Consider the following 19,359-nt stretch of genomic DNA (forward strand, 5'->3'; position numbering starts at 1 on the left):
AATAATTTAATTTTTCTATTTTGCACCTTTAACACAGTCAGTATAACACTCAACCGCGTTTCGAAAAGGAGTTTTTTGGATACCGATTTCAGGAACATTTAGATACTTAAATTTTTAATGTTGGTACTGTTGGTAGTGACTCACAGTGAGTAGTTGTTACGTGATCATTGCACTTCACGACACTTTAAATCCAAAACTTGCAATTGTTCGTCTAGTTACCAGTGTCACATTTGCCAAATATAATTTTCCTAGCATCGTGTTTTGAACTTTTTTTTAAATTTAAAATTTAAAACATGGGCAAAATAGAAAAAATATTGTATTACACTCGTTTTATAAGCCATTTTGTCGCACTTGTTTGCCTTATAGCACTCCTCGCTGCACCCTCGTGCTCTAAAAAACGCGTGCAACAAAATGGTGTCTTATAAAACTCGTATAATAAATTACTATTATAAAAGATTATTTCAAATCTTCAAACCAATTTCCTTGTTGGAAAATTTTACCGAGGATACAATGCTGTCAGAATTTGTCAAATATTAGTTTCAGATAAGCTCTTAATGTGTAGATATGAAGAAAGAAGTATTTTAGCGTAAAATCGAAGTATATTGAATTAAAGCATGTATTATAAATGTAATTCTCACAAATTGTCATTGTAACAAATTTAGATCAACGAAGCCTACTGTATACCTACTCTGTTTCTGAGCCCGATGCCGCTAAGCCATAAAACGACCGAAGCGCTGACAGATTCCAGTACGTCTAAAACATTTCATGAATAATAATTAATTATAAGCAGAGAGATTAATATTTCTGGTATTACTAATATTAAAATGTTATAAATCAACTTTTTGGATTTCCTGCTCTAAAGTACTATCCCTTACGTGGCATCCTCCAAACATCATATTTTCTCTTACGCCCGCAAAAAGTCTTCAGAGACAGGATGGCCAATTTATTAACATGAGCCGAGCGCAAGTATCGTCCCAACAAAAGAAATTTGCATATGCGTGTGTTAAGCGGTGATTATTGATTTATGACAATCCGGTTTTACGACTTACCGGCATCGAACTCAGAAACGGAGTACACCATGCTTTGTGGACACTCCGTTGATGAACCACCGTTCCGAGCGATTGTGAATTGTTCGTGTATTATAATATAATTTATAAGTGAAGTTAAAGAAACACTTTACCTACTAATAAAGACCCTATCAAAATCTGTGCAGTAATTCTTTAGTTATAGGCATACAAGCAATACATAAAAACAAATTTTGACCTTTATAACATATTAAGATTAAGAGGTACAGTTGCGGCCGTTGAAATCTCAGACAGGAAAGATTTAAACACTCTGTATAAATTCGGAAATTTGATTAGCGTAAACAGGATTTTCATCAAGGATTATAAAGTCAGTGTCAGTATTTGACATATTAGGTCAGAATCGCGCGTAACTTTTGAAATGCCGCAGTTATCTGATTTGCAAAAATGTGTTTGACTGAGGGACGGTGTGAGTATAAGAGCCATTGCGAGAGAAATTAATGTGAATAATGTTTGAGTGACATTTTGAGAAACGTCACTTTCAATACCATTTACAAAGCCAAAAGTTTGGCGTTGTCAAAGTGTCTGAGTTTTCAACGGCCGCAACTGTACATATACAAAACACCAGTTATATCTTTCTAGGCGGAATAAATGTAACTAATGTCTTGTAGTTGTCAGTAAGTAATTATTATGGATAATTTTATAGTACAGTTAATTTAAAGATTTACCAAGAAATATTCCTTAGATAGAGAACACGTTTTAAGTGTTTTTTGCCTCAGTCCATATTAAATCTAATTGGTTACTTCTATCCATACCTCTAGAGCCATAATCTTTATAATCGATTACCATTTAATAGTATTGAAGTAAAAACTAAATAAAAAAAGGGTCTACAATTAAAATCATATTTTTTTCTGATAAATATTTGGATGGTAAGGGGATTTTATTAACTGATTTAATCATGACCTAAAACCGTTGCACTGGACTTTATCTCTCATGCTGTGGAAGGTTTTCGCCAAGAAGAATCCTTTTAATACGTTGTGGAGTCTATTTTGGTCCGAACTGTACGTACCTACATTCACCGGAATTCCTAACAAGGCCAATAACAGCGGTTTCACTATTTGTATTAACTAGACAAGTAGGAATAGTTGTCAGTGTTGTCACATTATTTAAAATAATACAAAGAGTCGGTCCAACACAGTTTTAACATCTCCGGGAGCGACTCTTTTATGAGTTGGTGCGTGTTAGCGCCGCTAACAAGACCGTAACGAGACAAACCGTCTCACATCTCCTCAATTTGCCTAAGACTCATAACTTCCCATTAATTAATTCAAAGAAACAGTCCCGAAGTCCGAAACACCATCAGATAACTGTCAAGAAAGTTTTTAGTGTCGTCTAAGAAGGCCTAATTAAAGTAATGACACCGCAAAGAAAGCCGATTAGATTCGCGAAAGATATCCGAATGGTCCATAAATCAAACTGGTCGGAGACATCGAATTTTCAGTTTTTCGGTGGCGGTAATTAAACAATTATTGTAACGACGTCGCAGGATGAAAGCCCGTGCCAGCGGCAATAATGAGCAAGAATATATGATGTAGTGGTAAAAAGCCCAACAAAACTGGTATAAAATTCTTGCACACGCATAGAAAAAGACCAGCACCAGCACGGCCTGAAATAAATGGTCATCAGCATGTTGGAGCGGCCAATGTTTTATAAACACTTTTAAGAGCTATAAATTTATTGGTTTTATTTCGAAGCTCGGTTAATACTAAATCTGTGTCTTTGAAACAGGACTAGAGCTTTGTCGGCTGCCGTGCGGTGCTTGTAACAGTAGCGTGCGAGTCTTAAGGAGGGCGACTTAAGGGCCAGTTTACTGGCAAGCGGCAGGCATGCCGAGCATTTCTCGCATTTTTTGACTACTGTAAGAATTTCATTTTGATCATAGGGGATTTTAACGTCGGCTCACGGTGGAGCATGCCTCCGGAGGACGAACTGCAGGAAGTGAGCTGATAAGTCCGGGCGATTAGTTCCCGTCCGGACCATTCCATAACTCACATCTATTCATATCTGGAAAAAAGTCCGGAACGGCTCTGGGAGGTCATCACGTGGTGCAGCATTATTAAGCGGATTCTGCTGAATCCTTGTTAAGTTATGGCGTCGGTTTTTGTCGGCGGGATTTATTTACATGGCTGTGTCCGGTTTAACTGGAATTGACATCGATTTACAATTGATTTACTCCGGAGCGAGTCATGTAAATCTGTAGTCATAAATTTGACGGTAATGACAACGGTGAGCAGAAAAAGAGAAAAACCTGTTTCGTACTTCCAGATTAAATAATAGATAACTAGATTGTTACAACAGTTTCTGTTTGTCTCAGGTTTTCTCTTTGTTAAAAATCTTATTTAAATTCTGTTCCAAGATAACGATTACAATTGTGTACCGAATGTAAATGCATCATAATAGTTATTTACATTAGAGTACGGTAGGGGTATTTTACAGCGCGAAAACTAGGTTTCAGGCACGAGGCGAAACCGAGTGCCCGTTTACTTGGAGCGCTGTAAAATATCTACCGTACAATTTTTGTTTTATTTTACACTTTTGCAGATTTTTATGAAATTAGAAATGTATCTAAATGGAAATAAAACTTATTACAAAATCAAATTGTCGCTAGGTACAGTTAATTAACATTACTAGAAGTATTAATTTAGAAATTATGTCTGTCATGTTTTCAAAACTTAATTAAAATGTAACAACTCTAGAAATGAGAAACATCTTGTGAAAGATTTGAAAAATCTGCCATTTGCCTTTTTAAACCCGCGAACTATTTCCAGTATCGTACCTGCTCGCTTTTCCCTCGGTAGAAGAGTTATTCTCTCTCGCCAAAGCCGGTCAAAAATCTGAAAATAATCCCCAGAGTGCAGCATTGCTCGATCTCGATTCCGCACACAAAGAACTTAATTAACGCAGGAGCGATCATTTCGTTCGTACTTGACGCAAGTGCGCAGTTTGGCGGATAATCCGGATGATGTCCTGCGGAATGCGAAACGTGTCGGTGGCATATCGAAATGTAAATGTGTTCAGCCGGTCGTTACGACGATATCGTATAATTCAAGTTCACCGAAATAATTGACACGAAACATCAATAGCAATAAATAAAATGTGATTAGTGGCCGGTCGGGCCGTCAAAAGAGATATGGGCAGGTGAGTGTCACCACGCTGAGGTCAGCCTTCTTGTGGAAGAGCTCCGGTTGAGCCAGTAAACTGCCTCTCTTAATTACTACCTATTACACAGACAGACCGACTCCTTTGATATTAACCGATAACGGAGTGTCGGCCCTTTACAGGGGCGCCCGCACGAGCTTTCACAAAGGGAGCTCGATAAAAATTACATTTTCAAAGAGATATTTTCCCAGAGTGATTGTAATAAATTTATTGTGCTTTACATGGCTCGAAACCTTTAACATTAATGGCTAAAACAAGATTAAATCTCTTGTCATTTTATCAGCGAGTTACACTGCTTCTTGTTTTTGTTCTTGTTCCAAAACTGGACAAGCTTTTTTGAAAATGTTCCTTTCTATTTTTTTTTTGAAAATAACAAAAAAAAAATAGACTGAACAAAAAAGCTTATGCCTTTACTTTTTTCTAGATTTGCATCATGATACGAATGATGTGGATGGAGTTGCTTTTATTTTCTACTACGTTGGTTTTCCTTTGTTCTTTCGCTACCGTTTTTCTTCCAATATATCCGTTTTCTAGAATTCAACAGCTTTCCTTCCCACTTGGTAAACGTCGTCATAGTGGTCGACTACTTCGGCAGGAAAATGTTTCTGAAATTCTTCGTAACAGGCAATAAAATTAATTGGTGTATTAATTTGAATATTTTTGTTGATCTCATTGTCCAACATTTTTTATGCATTTATTTACTTCTGCAGTGGCATATATTCTTTTGTTCTTTCTTCTTAGTTACGCACCTTCATTTCAAAAACTTTCCTCTGTAACCTGTCACCTTTAAACTTTTAAACAGGCATATTAAAAATGTTGTTCTGTTTTAATTCCTCTGGGGGTGGCTAGGGCATTTGAGGACAGAGTAATGACATAACTATATTAATTAGGTCAAGTCAGGTCGAATTTCAAATTTGCCAATGGCAGATACCGAATCAGAATCTGAGATATTTTTCAGAAATTTGAATGAATTGTTTCAGAAGAGAAACATTTAAATTTGGCAAATCTAATTAATTAGAGAAATAGTGATAGAAAAATGTTTGTTAAAATCTTTCAATTTCAACAAACTAAACTGTGTGATGTACATTATTTTATTAAGTATATACAGTATGATGCAACTTTGGTTAAGAAAGTAAAATGAGAAAAAATTACACCAAGGAACACAGTAGTAAAATTGGTACAATTTTTGAAAGTACTTTTACTCTAAAACAATCTGGAATGTGACATTTTATTTTATTTCAAGCTATTTGCTGATATTTAAAAAGGGTTAAGAGTAGAGGATTTGAGGATGGGCCTTTTCACCCCTCCCTGCGGACGTCCATGGCCAGTACCTCACCCGGACTGATCCGGGAGTGCACTTCCAGACCGTTGTATACACGGGATCTGTCGTGCGATAAGCGGACCACCCCTGGTGTCCAGCACTAAAACTTTATCTGGAGCAGAAAGTCGTAAAATTAAAGTAATTGGTCTGCCGACTTGTCCACACCGACAAAAAATTTCCCTCAAAGCTCTCCTATGAAATAATTTCTCGCAAGCGCACGCACCAAAGTTCAAAACTCTCCGCATCATCGGCCAACACATCGAGAGCCGCCCCCGCGCCGTCCACTATCAAGATAAATGAAAAATTTCAGTTGGCGGCGAGTACTACGATCGTAAAATAGAGAAAAGCACCTGTAAGCGTGTTTCCCGAGATAAGCTCCGATTTACGAGCTGATTTTTTCTGCACCAATTAAGATTCGATTTATGCGGCGGATATGGCACTATTTTATTATTTTTTTGGCGCGATAAGAGCGCTCCTTTTGTTTTTCTTAATTAAATGAAAATTTTTTCCCGATCATAATCCGCTGAAATATTTCAGCTTCCGTCGGCAAAAGTCGTTTGTGGTCCGGCGGTCGACTATGACGACCTTCCAGGCTGGCACGCCCGAAATGCTACCATCCCGAGTGGCAATAAAAAACAAATAATAAATAAATTATGAGGAATAAAAATGTCGTAAAAGGGACGATCAAAATTTTATATATTTAAATCGTGCCGGAATTGTTGTTGCGTTTTCAGAAGCAGCGAGTGTTGGTTCGACAAATGTACACATAGGGGAGACCCGGTCAGTGGGGTTTCAATTGAAATACAGGTGCGGCAAGTTTTACTTCCAACCCCAAAATTGCAACTTCTAATGAAACAAATTCAATCAAATTTGACACACAAACTGGTTAATTAAGAACATAATTTTTTCGTGTAATTTTTCGAGACTAAATAATCATATAGATTTAATAAATAGTTATTTATGGTACTAGTGTGTTAGAAGGCATATAAGTCACGCGAAAAAACAGGTAAACCACGAGTTGAAAACGAGTGGCTTAAATCCGCTAACACACGTGTGCCATACTTAACTTTATCAAACACCTCCAGAATATCGTTGAAAAATGATGACAATTGTGACATTTTTATTTGACAAATTAATTTGATCGGCGATGCGAGAATCAGTTCAAGCTTTAATTCTTCTCGCATTTTGTAGCTTTTCTCTTGAATCTCAATTTTTTAACACTCCTTTTATACTTTTTAACCAAAAATTTGTTTTTATATGTAGGTATGTGGTAAGGTCTAAAAACTTCCGGGTTATCAATGTTTAGAATTGAACCTCAAAAACAGTGTAGAGAGGTTGAGATACAAGATGGCTACAAAATAAAAATGTTCTTAAAATATTTTCTCTGAAAAGTCAATATTTTTCATTTTACCAATTATTACTTCGATTGCTTCTTGAATAATCCCACATTTAAGCTTTTTGCTTTTCTTTGCCTCCAATAACTAATGACCTGAATAATAAAATTTTCAAGCTATTTGTTAAATGTCTCCCACTAATGTGTCTTTAACAAGGTAATTTGTTAAAAATGAATGTTTGTCTTTTCATGCTTTAAACCATTTTTTCTGTTTCAGATTGCCAGATCATTTTACATTTTAATTAGTATTGCAGTTTAAATAAAAAAAAAGTAATAATAATAACAATGATAATTGATTTATTTCAAAATACTTGAACGAAAAAAACAAAGCAAATAACACATTTCTAACCAAAAACAATTTTGTTTCTTAATCTTATTCGTAATACTCTTACTTACACTTAATAACTTCTTTTAATTTTTGACTTTTTCAAAATTTACCCACAATCCTGCTATGGGCGACATCATGACATACGAAGGATTTAACTTCAACGGAAGCTGAGTCTTCTTATGCAAAGTAAGAACAAAATTCTTAATAACGTAAGCCACAGCAGCCTTGATTTGCATCAAACCGAACCTTTGCCCTAAATAAATAAATTTAACCAGATTGCAGTCTCATCGCCGTCAAACTTACCCAAACACATCCTGGGACCTTCACCAAAGGGCAAATAAGTGTATTTGTACAAATCATTCTTATTATCATCCAGAAATCTCTCCGGAACGAAACTTTCAGGATCATGAAAGTACTTGGAATCGTGCTGCAAAGCGTAAACCGGAATCACTACAGCTGTACCGGATTCCAAAGACACTGAAATGTTTTGGAAGTCGCTTGCAGATGCGCGATAAACGTAAGGTTTTGTGCAGGTTTTGGTCAAGGAAAAAACTGGCGGATTCTTGCGGAGGCTTTCTAAGAATGGAAGTTATTAATGTTTATTTTGAGAAATTTTTTTATAATTGACCTGTTACGACGGCATCGAGGTAGGTGAATCCTTGAAGTGTTTCGTAAGAGAGAGGCTCCTCGAAGGACTCCAGTTCCTTTCTTAGTTTGTCTTGTACTTCTGGATTACAAGAGAGTTCAAACAATACGAAACTCATCGCAATTGAACTAGTTTCGTAACCGTCTCCAAAGAATCCAGCTGCGTGTGCTGTTACATCCATGTCGGTAAAGTCTCGGTGAGTCTTCTTCAACGTAGAAAGAACATTCAAGAAATCGTTTATCACTATGTTGTGCTTTTCTCGATAGTTCAAATTGTTGGTGACGAGTTCTTGCAGTCTGTTTTCAACGTCTTTTGAAATAATTCTAAATCAAAACTGATAAATTCAGTGGGAAACATTTGTAGTTCCTTACTTTATAGAAAGGAAGGAAAATATAGATGGACAGAGCTTGACCAACACAGACTTGATTGCTTGTTTGGTGTCTGGCTGCAAAATGTTTCTTGCAAGGTCGATGAACTCGTCGTTGGGGTCGTTGAAACAATCGCTGTCAACTCCGAATGCAATATTTGAGACGTTTTGGAGGGTGTATTTTATGCACAAGCTTTTGGCCTCGATTCCATTCGGATTAAACGCGTCTTCTTGTCTGGAGATACAGTCAACAAATTTTTGACAGTTCTGGGCAATCAAAGGAAAAATTACTTTCATCTGGAAGACAAAGTGTGTAGTATTTTGCAATTTAAGATTGGATGTTTTACTTTGGCTGTGGTAAAGCAAGGAGTGAGTTGCCCTCTAACATGTTTCCAGTCGTCTCCCTTCAAGTAAAAAGGGTGCCTTCCCAGAATTGGATCTACTTGCATGTCGACGAAACCGTCATTGTCGACGAAATGTCCAAAATCCTTGACTGTGATGTTTTTGATGAATTCTGGATCGCGGACCAAGAGTGCTCGCTTTTTCCCCAAAAAAATCCCAACAAAAGGTAGGTCTGGATAGTTTCTGCAAAACGTGGAAAAGTGTTTGCCGGTTTTATTTGTACAACTTACTGATAGATCTCCGCCAGAACAAGTCCAAGTAATTTCTTCATTTTAATTGTTTCGCCGATGTTGCCCATGAATAGGGACGGTTTGGGTCCAGGAACTCCACGCTTTTTCCAGTATTCATACTTTTGTTTTGTCAGGTAATAGTAAATTAACAGGAAAAGAAAAAGAACAGATAATAGTTCAACAAACATTTTGGCTACACTGTATTAATGATACTACTCGTCCGTTTAAAGGTCGCCACTAATTTGGTTTAATGGGTTGAATAGAATGAATTATTGTTATTGTTGTGATGAGAGGTCATTACGTAATGCGCAGTCAAAATTTATCAGTGCTATTAGATAGACTACAAATTAGTTAATACTATCTTTTAAGTGTTTTTATACTACTTTAACGCAACATGTTAATAAATAAAATACAATAATTAATCATAACAATTATCGTAATAGTGAAACAACTAAATTTGGCATTATTGGACTTTGGCATTCAACGAAAATAATTTTTAGTTTAAATACTTTATTGTTATTGTTTAACTCATAATAAACCTGATAAGATGAACATTAAAATTACCTAGTACAATTTAAAGTAATTACCAAATATTTTATTTACAATCCTCTTGGTGGCGTTAAATAACAACAATATCACAATTGTTTATTCGAGAGATAATAAAAGTTAAAACAACTATCGGGCCTTCAAATAAATATATATTTAGAGTAGGCGTAGGCGACATTCTAACTCTGTTAACAGTGTAAAATAATTTTTGTAAGTAAGCAATTATTCTCCGGAGTTACATAGGTTACATAGTAAGCTTTTTCCCAATTTCATATTGTCATATTCCGTGGAGGAGGAATAGGGAGAATGCACTACAAAAATTAAAAATATTTTCTAACCTACAGTCGGAACGTTATGGATGTGGATTGGGGACTTGTCGTTAAGTTGGCACTACCAGCAAAAGTAACTAGGCGCGCCAATAAGGTTATTGGAATTTATGACAGATTTCACTAATGTACAGTTCAATCATAAGTTTTAAGCGACCTTGAGTTTGACAATCCATATCCAAAACATTTCGACTATAATTTTATTTCGTTAAAATGTCAGACGTTTCTTGTGTCATTTTCTACGCTGGAAAAATGTTGCAAACAATTGAATTTCCATAGGTTGCTCTAAATATAAATTTATTTGAAGGCCCGTTACATACCCGTCACACAAATTTAAAACATCTACAACTATCGCAACTACAACTATGGATAAATATAAAAATAAATTTTAATTTATTTTTATATTAATCCATAGTTATATCAAAATTAAATTTAAACTATCAAACATCACAGCTTTAAAAAAATAGGGGGATGGACATCAGGCACTGTTATATTGCTTTTAATTATAATTACCATGGTAACAAAAATTAATACTAGAATTGATACTGAATTTAGTTCAGCGATGCTGCAGCATCTTTATTCCATCTTAGAAATTTGATTCCCCAAAAAATCCTGCAGATTTCTTTCTGGTCTGTTTTGGTAGATCCAAGTCTAATGGCCGTTGTAAATTTAGTATTCTTTCTAAAATGGTTCAAACAATAATTTTCATGGATATGTTTTTTATCCAAACAAAACTTCTATCTTACTACTATCGTTTTCTTAACACATTTTTCGTCTGAAGTGCCTACAGTACAATAGGTTCAATTGTTGTTTGTAAATTGTTGACTGTTACTTGCTAACTTGTACAGACTGTCTATAAGAATGTCTAAAAGAATGTGGAATCGTAGATGGTTCTGGAATTTGAATTTGCTACCCCCTTTAAATTTATGAAACACTAATCGCAAACTGTCAAATATTCACAAGCTGTCAACACAAAGTCAACTTAATCTCATTTCCGCTTTTGAAGTGCTGCTTCGTTGTTTCTTGCGTTCCTCGTCTGTTTATTCTTAGAAGAAAAAGCTTTTTGCAAAGCTAGATTATTTCCGGTAGTGTTACATAGGTTTTTTTATCATTTATATTTCAAGAGTAATTGTTAAAATGGTCTTCACACTTGAAAAAAAAAAATAAGTTCCTTATATTGCCGCAACAGTGTTAAAAGAGACGGAGAATAGACATTCATCGTTCAAGCTTGCAAAGAAGAATTTTTGGCCAACTACCTGGACCAAAATGTTTTAGAAAAGTCCCTCGCAACTCACATACATCGAATTGTTAATCGTTTTGTTACTACCACTAGTGTTGAAAAGGGGAAATGGTCAGGTCGTCCCAAGGTGATTGAAGATGCAGTTGAAAACATACGAGATCATTTAGTTTAGAAGAACATCAGAACATCCCTTACCAACTCAAACTGGTGTACCTCGCAGCACATGTCATAAAATTGTCAAAGGAGAACTTGCATTTACATCCATACAAAGTAACAACTGTACAAGAGCTCCTCCCTAATGCTCCTGAAACCGCATAAGTTATTATAACTGGTTTCAGAATAATCTGTTTTCCTGACTTAAGTCCCTTAGACTTTTCTGTGTTCGGCTACTTGAAAAACGAAGTAGGTATATAAATGACAAATGAATAATTTAAATGAGTTAATAGAAGAGATTACCAACTGTTCTCGTAACATCAATGAACAGATGTTACAAAATATTTTTGAAAATAAAAAAGTGAGAATGAGAAGATGTTCAGAGCAAAATGGAGGACACTTCGAGCCATTTCTTTAATTTTTATTGTTACTTTTTTAACTGAATCATTGATGTTATTTACCTTCTTCTTAAATGTTCAATAAACACGTAATTTGTAGAGAGTGTTGAGACCGATCAATAATGCATTTCATTATTTTATTTTTATTTCATTTTCTTTGTAAAGCTTCAGTTTTGTCAAGCTAGGCAATAGGCAACCAGTGAAACCAATTTGTTCTAAGGGTTGCATATCGTAGATCAAACTAATATGATTCGATGTCTGGTGAAAGACTCAGCAAACTTTCAACGCCAACTAGGAACCCACATTCATTTATAGACGCTCTTCACTTGGTACATACAGAGTGATCAACAAGAATCCAAATCAGAGCAAGCGTTGCAAATTATCGGTCACGTCGTAGCAAAATCATATGCACATAAGCGATCAAAACATGGGCGTAGACAATTTATGGTCTCAAACGCTACTTAATAAAAAATGATACCTTATGAATTTTAGACGTTGGAATTATAATTGTGCATTTTATTATTATTATAAGATAAGGGAAACAATTTATAAGATTAACAAGAGCAACATTTTACATTTGTAAGGGTAAGTAAATTATCATATCACATTTCAAAATTCAAGGTTGTTGTTGTTGACAATTTAAGTGAATTAACCTAAAAAACAAATCTTCGATTTTGGCAAAGTTTACAGACGTTTATTGAAGTTGTAAGCAATAATTACCCCAGAATAAGTTGTAAAATGGGTTTTACCATTAAAGAGAAGGCATTTTTTATTAGATTATTTTCGAAAGAGGGTCAAACAAGAAAATGAAGACTGGCCTTACTTTGTACCCCCTTATAATGAAGAATTTCAAGTCAGATGTCCGAACCTGATGGTACTGGTTATCAACAAGTTTATCAATGTCTTAAAATTATAGTGCCTAATTTTAGCAAATCATAATCCATCATTAAGAAGAAGTCAGGTCAGTCCTTAGTTCAAATTTTAGAAATGGTGCAAAATGTTCAACAAATTTTCAAGGAACATCCCTCAACTTCCATAAGGCGTTTAAGACAACAAGTTAAATTGTGTTATGGCACTTATCAGAACATTTTTAAGAAGGATATTAATTTGTTTCCTTTTGTGTGTTGCAAGAAATAAAACCCACACATTACCCTAAACAAATTGACAGCTTCATAAGGGTTTTTGAAATTATGAGAGGCGAATTTGATTCTATCTGGACCACAATGGAGAACATTTTGAGCAGTTTTTGTGAAAACTTATTTTTTGACCTTGGAGTAATTTAAATGTTTTAAACACTGCTAGAAAAGATACGAGTAAGCTCTCAATTACCCAAAAATTAGAGAATAATAACTTTTACCCTTTTCTTACAGAAAACAACAAAACAAAGAATTGTGAAAAATAATTATTTTTAAAATGTTGTAACTAAAGATTGTGCCTTATGAAGGAATTTTGTGTAACTGTGTTTTTTCCTTTATCAATAAAAAATAATAATTAATTATAACTTTCTTTTAAATCTATTATTCATGAATTACAAAAAATTTATAAAGGCAATTAATAATAGATTTTTGAGAGGTAGGCAACCAACAAAACGAGTGTGCACAGCAAGTAAATAAAAGCGTCTGATTCATGTTAGAAATACGTTTCGATAAAACAAAATATGAGGTAGCACTCTTGATTTGGTTTCTTGTTGATCACTCTGTACTGTTTGCTTGCAACTTATTGTGTTGGCAACCTGATATCTATTGTTGTTTTTTTTTTATTATTGCAGCACCTACAGGGTCTCTATAAATGATTGTCGGGTCCAGCCAGCCATGGAAACTTGTCAAATTTTGAATGTGCCGCTTTGTTCGGCAAATAATGAATGTCACATTTTCAGGTTAGGTTGTTGGCTTTTAACCAGAGACAAGTTTCAACTGTGCTTTACTCTTGCTAACATTAATGTATTTATTATTTAATATCAACACCAACAGGGGAACAATTATTGCCCCCATCGTACCGCCACACACTGTACAAGAATTGGTATGAGAACAAATCCAAACAGATAAATATTGAGAACACCTTGTCCCCGTATACCACAATACAATACTTGATACTGCCTTTTTGTCTGCTTTAGTGCTTTCACATTCCTTGTTTTATGCTAGTGGTAAATATGACCTAGACTGAATTGTCGAATATGGTATTGACTCCCATTTTTTCTTCCAATATAAATAACAGTGTTTTTCATAACAAATAAAGTCTTCCTGGTTTTTCAATAAAATCAAATGTATTCAACAACATAATTTACAACACTAAATAATGATCACAAATAGGTATTTTTTTTATAAAATAGATTGAGAATGTCCCCCATTAACTTCTAAACACTTGACAATTCTTCATTTATTTTCAAAAATATTTTGCAGCATTTCTTGGTTAAGGGTACAGCAACACTGCTATCCACAGTTCCACACACCAATTTTCAAAACATGTAAAGGAGTCTACAAATTGGTGTGGATTCTCAGCACTCCAAATTATGAAATTGAGGTGATTTTTAAACTGATTACATTATTAAACACAACTTTGATAATCTGCAGGTTGGAGTTCTTGTACAACACTAATTTTATAAAGATGCAGTTGTAGCCTATTTTTTATGATTTTGTGACAAGTGCATCGTGGTACACCAGATTGTTGAGATAAACAGACTATGGATATCTGTAGAGTCTTTTCCACCATTTCTTTCAAATCCTCGAGTATTTCATCAGATACTGGTGGTCGTCCTAATGATTTACCTTTGCTAATTGTTCTGATTGTTAAAAATCTGTTCACAATTTGCTTAATGTGAGTTAACAATCATCTTGAATGTTGTTCAGATATTTTGATGGAATTCATTTTTACAAACAGATAATTCCCCATTACTAAACCTTCCATTTCGAAAGTAAAAAACAACAATGAACGTGTTCTATTCAACAGAATAAACCATTGTAAAGAAAATAAAGCTAAAATAAAACATAAAACATTAAAGCATAACCTCACAAATTTTGCCCGTGTATTTACCTCTAAAAGCGGACGTACTTGCAATTTTGATTGAAAAATACAGATTTTTGGTGTATATTAACTGTGATTAACTGCGATAAAACGAATATAAGGAACCAAAACTCGACTGACAAGCGCAAACGAAACGTCATTCACTAATTTCAGAAGTGACCGTGAAAACGAACTAGAATTTGCCATCGGTTTCAAAAAAGCGGAACAGTAAATTTTTTTTCCAAGGCTGGCTTGACCAGACAATCATTTATAGAGACCCTGTATATTTAGACCATTCCCACTGCTTTGATGATGTTTAAATTTTTAAGTCAACTTTTTAGTTCTAAATTGGCAGTTCCAGAAAACACAGTGATATGACATGTCCTGACCTGACCTGACCTCGTATACTACGAAGTTATTTTACTTTTTAAAATTAGATTGTGTAAAACCTTGACAATATCAACGCTGCGTTAATACTGAAATGGTAATTGACATTTTTTTTTCGCTGATTGTACCGCAAAGCGGAAATTGATTGTTCAATTTGGCGATCCGCAGATGCGGTAAACTAACGAGTTGTTGTTGATAAAGAGTGTCGTGTTGAGCGTCGCATAAGTCACAAACAGTGGGAGCCTTTTGCTTGTCCAACAGGACATTAATATGCGTTTAAGAGTCGGCTCTTATATGCGCCTCCGTCGCTCGCCTAAGTAAATTCATCCTTTCTTCATCTCCCGTCCGCGTTTCTGATCCTTTTATTTGGCTTTCGGTAAACGTAAATTACTACCACCACACCATAACAGCGGCGGATATTTATTGCCTGTACGGCGTTACAATGCTGAATAATTTATAAGGTGAGATCTGACAAACGCAAATTTTAAAAACTCCAGGAATGTTCCTATTTACCTACTCGGATGTTTTCGTCCTTTGAAACAGTTTTAATCATCTTTCTTACTCCGTTTGATGTATGGTGGGCCTTTTGTGCCGCGCTAGCGCCGCAATCATTTCGCAAGAGCGGCCATTAAAACGGATGCCGGACCCTGATACAAGGACTACTTTTATTTTTCGGGATCTCGTGCTTTTAATTGAAGAGAAACGTGCGAAGGCGCAAAATGGCCACAGCTGCTCCTCTCGCTGAGTGTTTCACATTCTCGCCTAAACGCTGCTACAATAGATCGAAAAATCGCTACCAGAACTACAGGAAGGCAGCTTTCAGGACCTGTCACTATTAAAATCCAATCATCATATTTTTCGGGCAATTAGCGAAATGCGAGTGCCGCTTTTGCATTCTTTAGGGCAAGGTGTGACCGAGCTGATTGCTTCAACTGAATGTTTCATAAGTTGTTATACAATTTTCGACAAGATAACGAAAGAATGATGTCTGTCAGAATGTAATTTTAAAGAGGGAAATTACACGAATAGCAGAATATTTTATGGAGGCAAAGTAAGGCGACCCACTTTGCAATCGAGCTCTTGGGAAAATTTTGACCAGCATACAAAGCAGAAAAAAAATAAAACGAAACATAGAAATATCAAGTTTCAATTTTGTTTATTTTTTAGCTGAAGATGATTCGTTTAAGGATTTCTTATCTAAGACTAGGAAAACGGTTACATTTATTTACTCAACGAGTGGGATATAGACATTATTATCGCATGGATGTGAAGTTTGCACAACGAGGTTCTAGACCCAATGCTAAAATAATTTAGTATCCTGCGTATTGTTGTAAAGTAAGTCATTACTCATTAGCTGTTTGAAATGTGTAGGATAAATAGAATATTAGGCATGGTCGCAAACAAAAGAATTTTTTCTATTTTGCACCTATAACACAGTCAGTATAACACTCAAACGGGTTTCGAAAAGCAGGTCTTTTCGATACGCGTTTCAGGAATATTTACTTAAATTTTTAATGTTGGCAGTGACTCATAATGAGTTGTTGCTACGTGATCACTACACTTCACGACACTTTAAATTCAAATTGTTCGTCTATTTACCAGCGTTACCAACCCTTATATTTGCCAAATATAATTTTCCTAGCATTATGTTTTGAACTTTTTTTAAATTTATGAGACAAAATAGAAAAAATCATTGTATTATACTCGTTTTCTAAGCCATTTTGTCGCACTTGTTTGCTTTATAGGACTCGTCGCTGCGCTCCTCGTGCTCTAAAAAACGCGTGCGACAAAATGGTGTCTTATAAAACTTGTATAATAAATTACTATTTCGTCATCCTTTTTCTAATTTATAACATTTTTCTTAAAAAGTAATTTTATTTCCAATATAATATGTATGTTGTGTTATACCACTACAGGTACTGTATTTTATCTAGGTACTGTATTTTTTTAATGAAAAACATATTGTAAATATCTTACCTAAAAATTTACACCTGCAAATAGAACAAAATGCCGGACTAAATAATTTGAAAAATTTACTGATAAAAGAAATGGACGGTTACCAAATATTAAAGAATGTAAAGCTTGATAAAATCGTTGCAAAGTGGGTGAGTGATATCTACATAGAATGTAGTTTTTTGCATATATGTATGTATTTTTCTACAACGTTTTAAAGTACACAAGGAGAATTTGTCCTTCACTTTAAAATAAACTCATTAAGGATCATTTTGAATTCAATAAAAATTCTTGAAATGGAAAGATGTCCTAGATTTGGATAACAGAAAGAAGATATTTATTATTTATCTAAAAAATTAATTAATTAACTAACTTAAATTTATTTAAAGATAAGACAACAAGGAGAAAAAAATTGTGTCAGTTGCAATGAAATTATTATCAGAATTAAATTATCTAGAAATTAAAATTTATGTTAAAAAAATAATCGAACAATTTAGTTCTATTATGGAAAGTTAATTAACAACTATTTGTTTCGTCATTGTAATTTAATTACGTTATCTAAAAAACCAGATCGAGTTTAGACAGGCATCGTCATTAGATAATAAAAATTAATTTTCCTTAATTTACTTTACAACTTAAATTAAGTCTAATGACACAAAAAATTCTTCTTGGTAATTGATTATTCATTAGCTGAGTTGTACTAATTTGTCGTGAAACGTGAGTGGTCCGTAGAGTAGGCGGATAAGTGTAAAAGTGAAAGAAGTTTATCTAAACTGATCCAAAAATCATGACTTTACAGAACTGATTAATTAAAAGTTTTACGATAAAAATTTTTGAAAATAATTAGTATTCAAAATTAGGAAATAAACCAAAAATTATATGAATAATTAAAATTAATTGTGGCGATAAAAAATAAAAAAATAAACAAAAATATACAGAGGATCTATTCGAAAATAAAAAAGAAATTTGCCATTGTGGCATTCAAAATGCATAAAGATTTTGCTATAATTGAGTCGGTCATATTTCTGCCAATAAACAATAAACATCAAGCAAAGTATATCGAGAAATTCCACCAATGCTGTCGGAATTTGGCATCTCTAAACAACAACCGATTAGGAACGATGGCAACAATTCAGAGATCAAAAGAAAAATCCTAATATGTATGCAGATATGTACTTCTTAACAAGGGCGTTTCAAGAAATGAAATTAGGTACCTACTGTAATTAGTGTTCACTCTAACTTTCTATACTTCGTTCACTTAAGCTACATAGTAATAAAATGACGCAATTTTCCTCTGATTGTTCAGAATTGGACAAGACTAAAAATACAACGATAAAAGATAAACAAGGTTCCGATATATTTCAGTGAAACATCCCGTATCTGTGTTATGTAGTTAATCTCAGTACATTATTTTGTTTAGTTCATTCAGTTACAACGAAAGGCTCCGTCTCTTGGTCAGCTGACCGCGTAGAAATCGCGTGGTGTAAGTACACGTGACTACTTTGTTGCGTTAGTGAACAGGGTATAGACTTAAGTCTCTAATTTAAATCTAAACCAATCTTCAGATCACACTGTTGCTGTAACATTTTAAACAAACTTTTTAATCCATTTCACTCAATACTTAAATTGAGCAAGTCAACGATATTGACTAATGATAATTTTAATGATTATCCATTTTCCAAAATCCAAAATTCAAAATTGAATTTGTTGACGACAAAACATACCTAGTCCAAATCGACTAACTTCAAATGTTAGCCAATTTTCTCTGAGAAATAGCAATAACATGAAATAATCGCCAATAAATAAAACTTTTGAGAGTTTAATAGACTAAGATTTTATAGGGAAATAATATTTTAATCATATTATTTCAATATTATTATATAAAAAAGGAAGCACGGCATCGAGGCCGGATATTTGTATCAAATAACGATCATTCATTTGAAAGTACATTTTTTTATATTGTGATTTATTTTCTATACTTATTTATTATGCATTATAGACACAGACTGAAATCAAGTAATGCAAGCAATGCAAGTACTGAAGTTACAACGAAATAAGTTTTCTCGGAGACCACCCATCTAAACATTGACCACACTCGATGTTGCTTAACTTCACTGATCGTAGTGCTTTCAAAGTAGTTATGTCGCCGTATTTTTACTATTACTATTACTATTACTACGTGTTATTAGGTATGTCGTTTTCTTTTGAATGGAGTGGTGTCGAATTTGGACTTCATTATTTCGTAGTGATTTACCGTGACGTTAAAGGAACTGAAAATGGTATAGCAGCGTTGTCTTGCCCACTTTTTCTTATCATTAATGGTCATAATAAAATCATTAAACGTGATCAAGTTTTTCCCCGCAGCGAAGAGACACAATGTAGAGTTTGAGGAATCAGGATATCGTTATAACAGAGGCAAGAAAGCAGG

The 19,359-nt window shown here is 34.3% G+C and overlaps 1 protein-coding gene and 1 long non-coding RNA gene across 3 annotated transcripts; one reads left to right on the plus strand and one right to left on the minus strand.

The window, feature by feature from the left end:
* Positions 1 to 5,654: 5,654 nt before the first annotated feature.
* On the minus strand, positions 5,655 to 9,258 carry LOC138131500 (cytochrome P450 6j1-like). Of its 2 annotated transcripts, XM_069048556.1 has the most exons (7): positions 8,929 to 9,258; positions 8,644 to 8,881; positions 8,301 to 8,593; positions 7,912 to 8,252; positions 7,587 to 7,859; positions 7,352 to 7,536; positions 5,655 to 5,674 (listed from the first exon to the last, which is right to left on the minus strand). In XM_069048556.1, the coding sequence occupies exons 1-6, from the start codon at positions 9,114 to 9,116 to the stop codon at positions 7,367 to 7,369; spliced, it is 1,503 nt and encodes a 500-aa protein (XP_068904657.1). In that variant the 5' UTR covers positions 9,117 to 9,258; the 3' UTR covers positions 5,655 to 5,674; positions 7,352 to 7,366. The 2 variants fall into 2 exon arrangements, with proteins under 2 accessions (XP_068904657.1, XP_068904656.1); XM_069048555.1 differs by lacking the exon at positions 5,655 to 5,674 and having other exon boundaries at positions 7,236 to 7,536; positions 8,929 to 9,257.
* A 3,199-nt stretch (positions 9,259 to 12,457) lies between these two features.
* On the plus strand, positions 12,458 to 13,092 carry LOC138131803 (uncharacterized). The gene is made up of 2 exons (XR_011159903.1): positions 12,458 to 12,904; positions 12,962 to 13,092. It is a non-coding gene; the product is annotated as an uncharacterized lncRNA (long non-coding RNA).
* The last annotated feature ends 6,267 nt before the right edge of the window (positions 13,093 to 19,359 follow it).

This window comes from Tenebrio molitor, chromosome 5 (genome assembly GCF_963966145.1).
Source record: "Tenebrio molitor chromosome 5, icTenMoli1.1, whole genome shotgun sequence".
NCBI classification, from domain to species: Eukaryota; Metazoa; Arthropoda; class Insecta; order Coleoptera; family Tenebrionidae; genus Tenebrio; species Tenebrio molitor.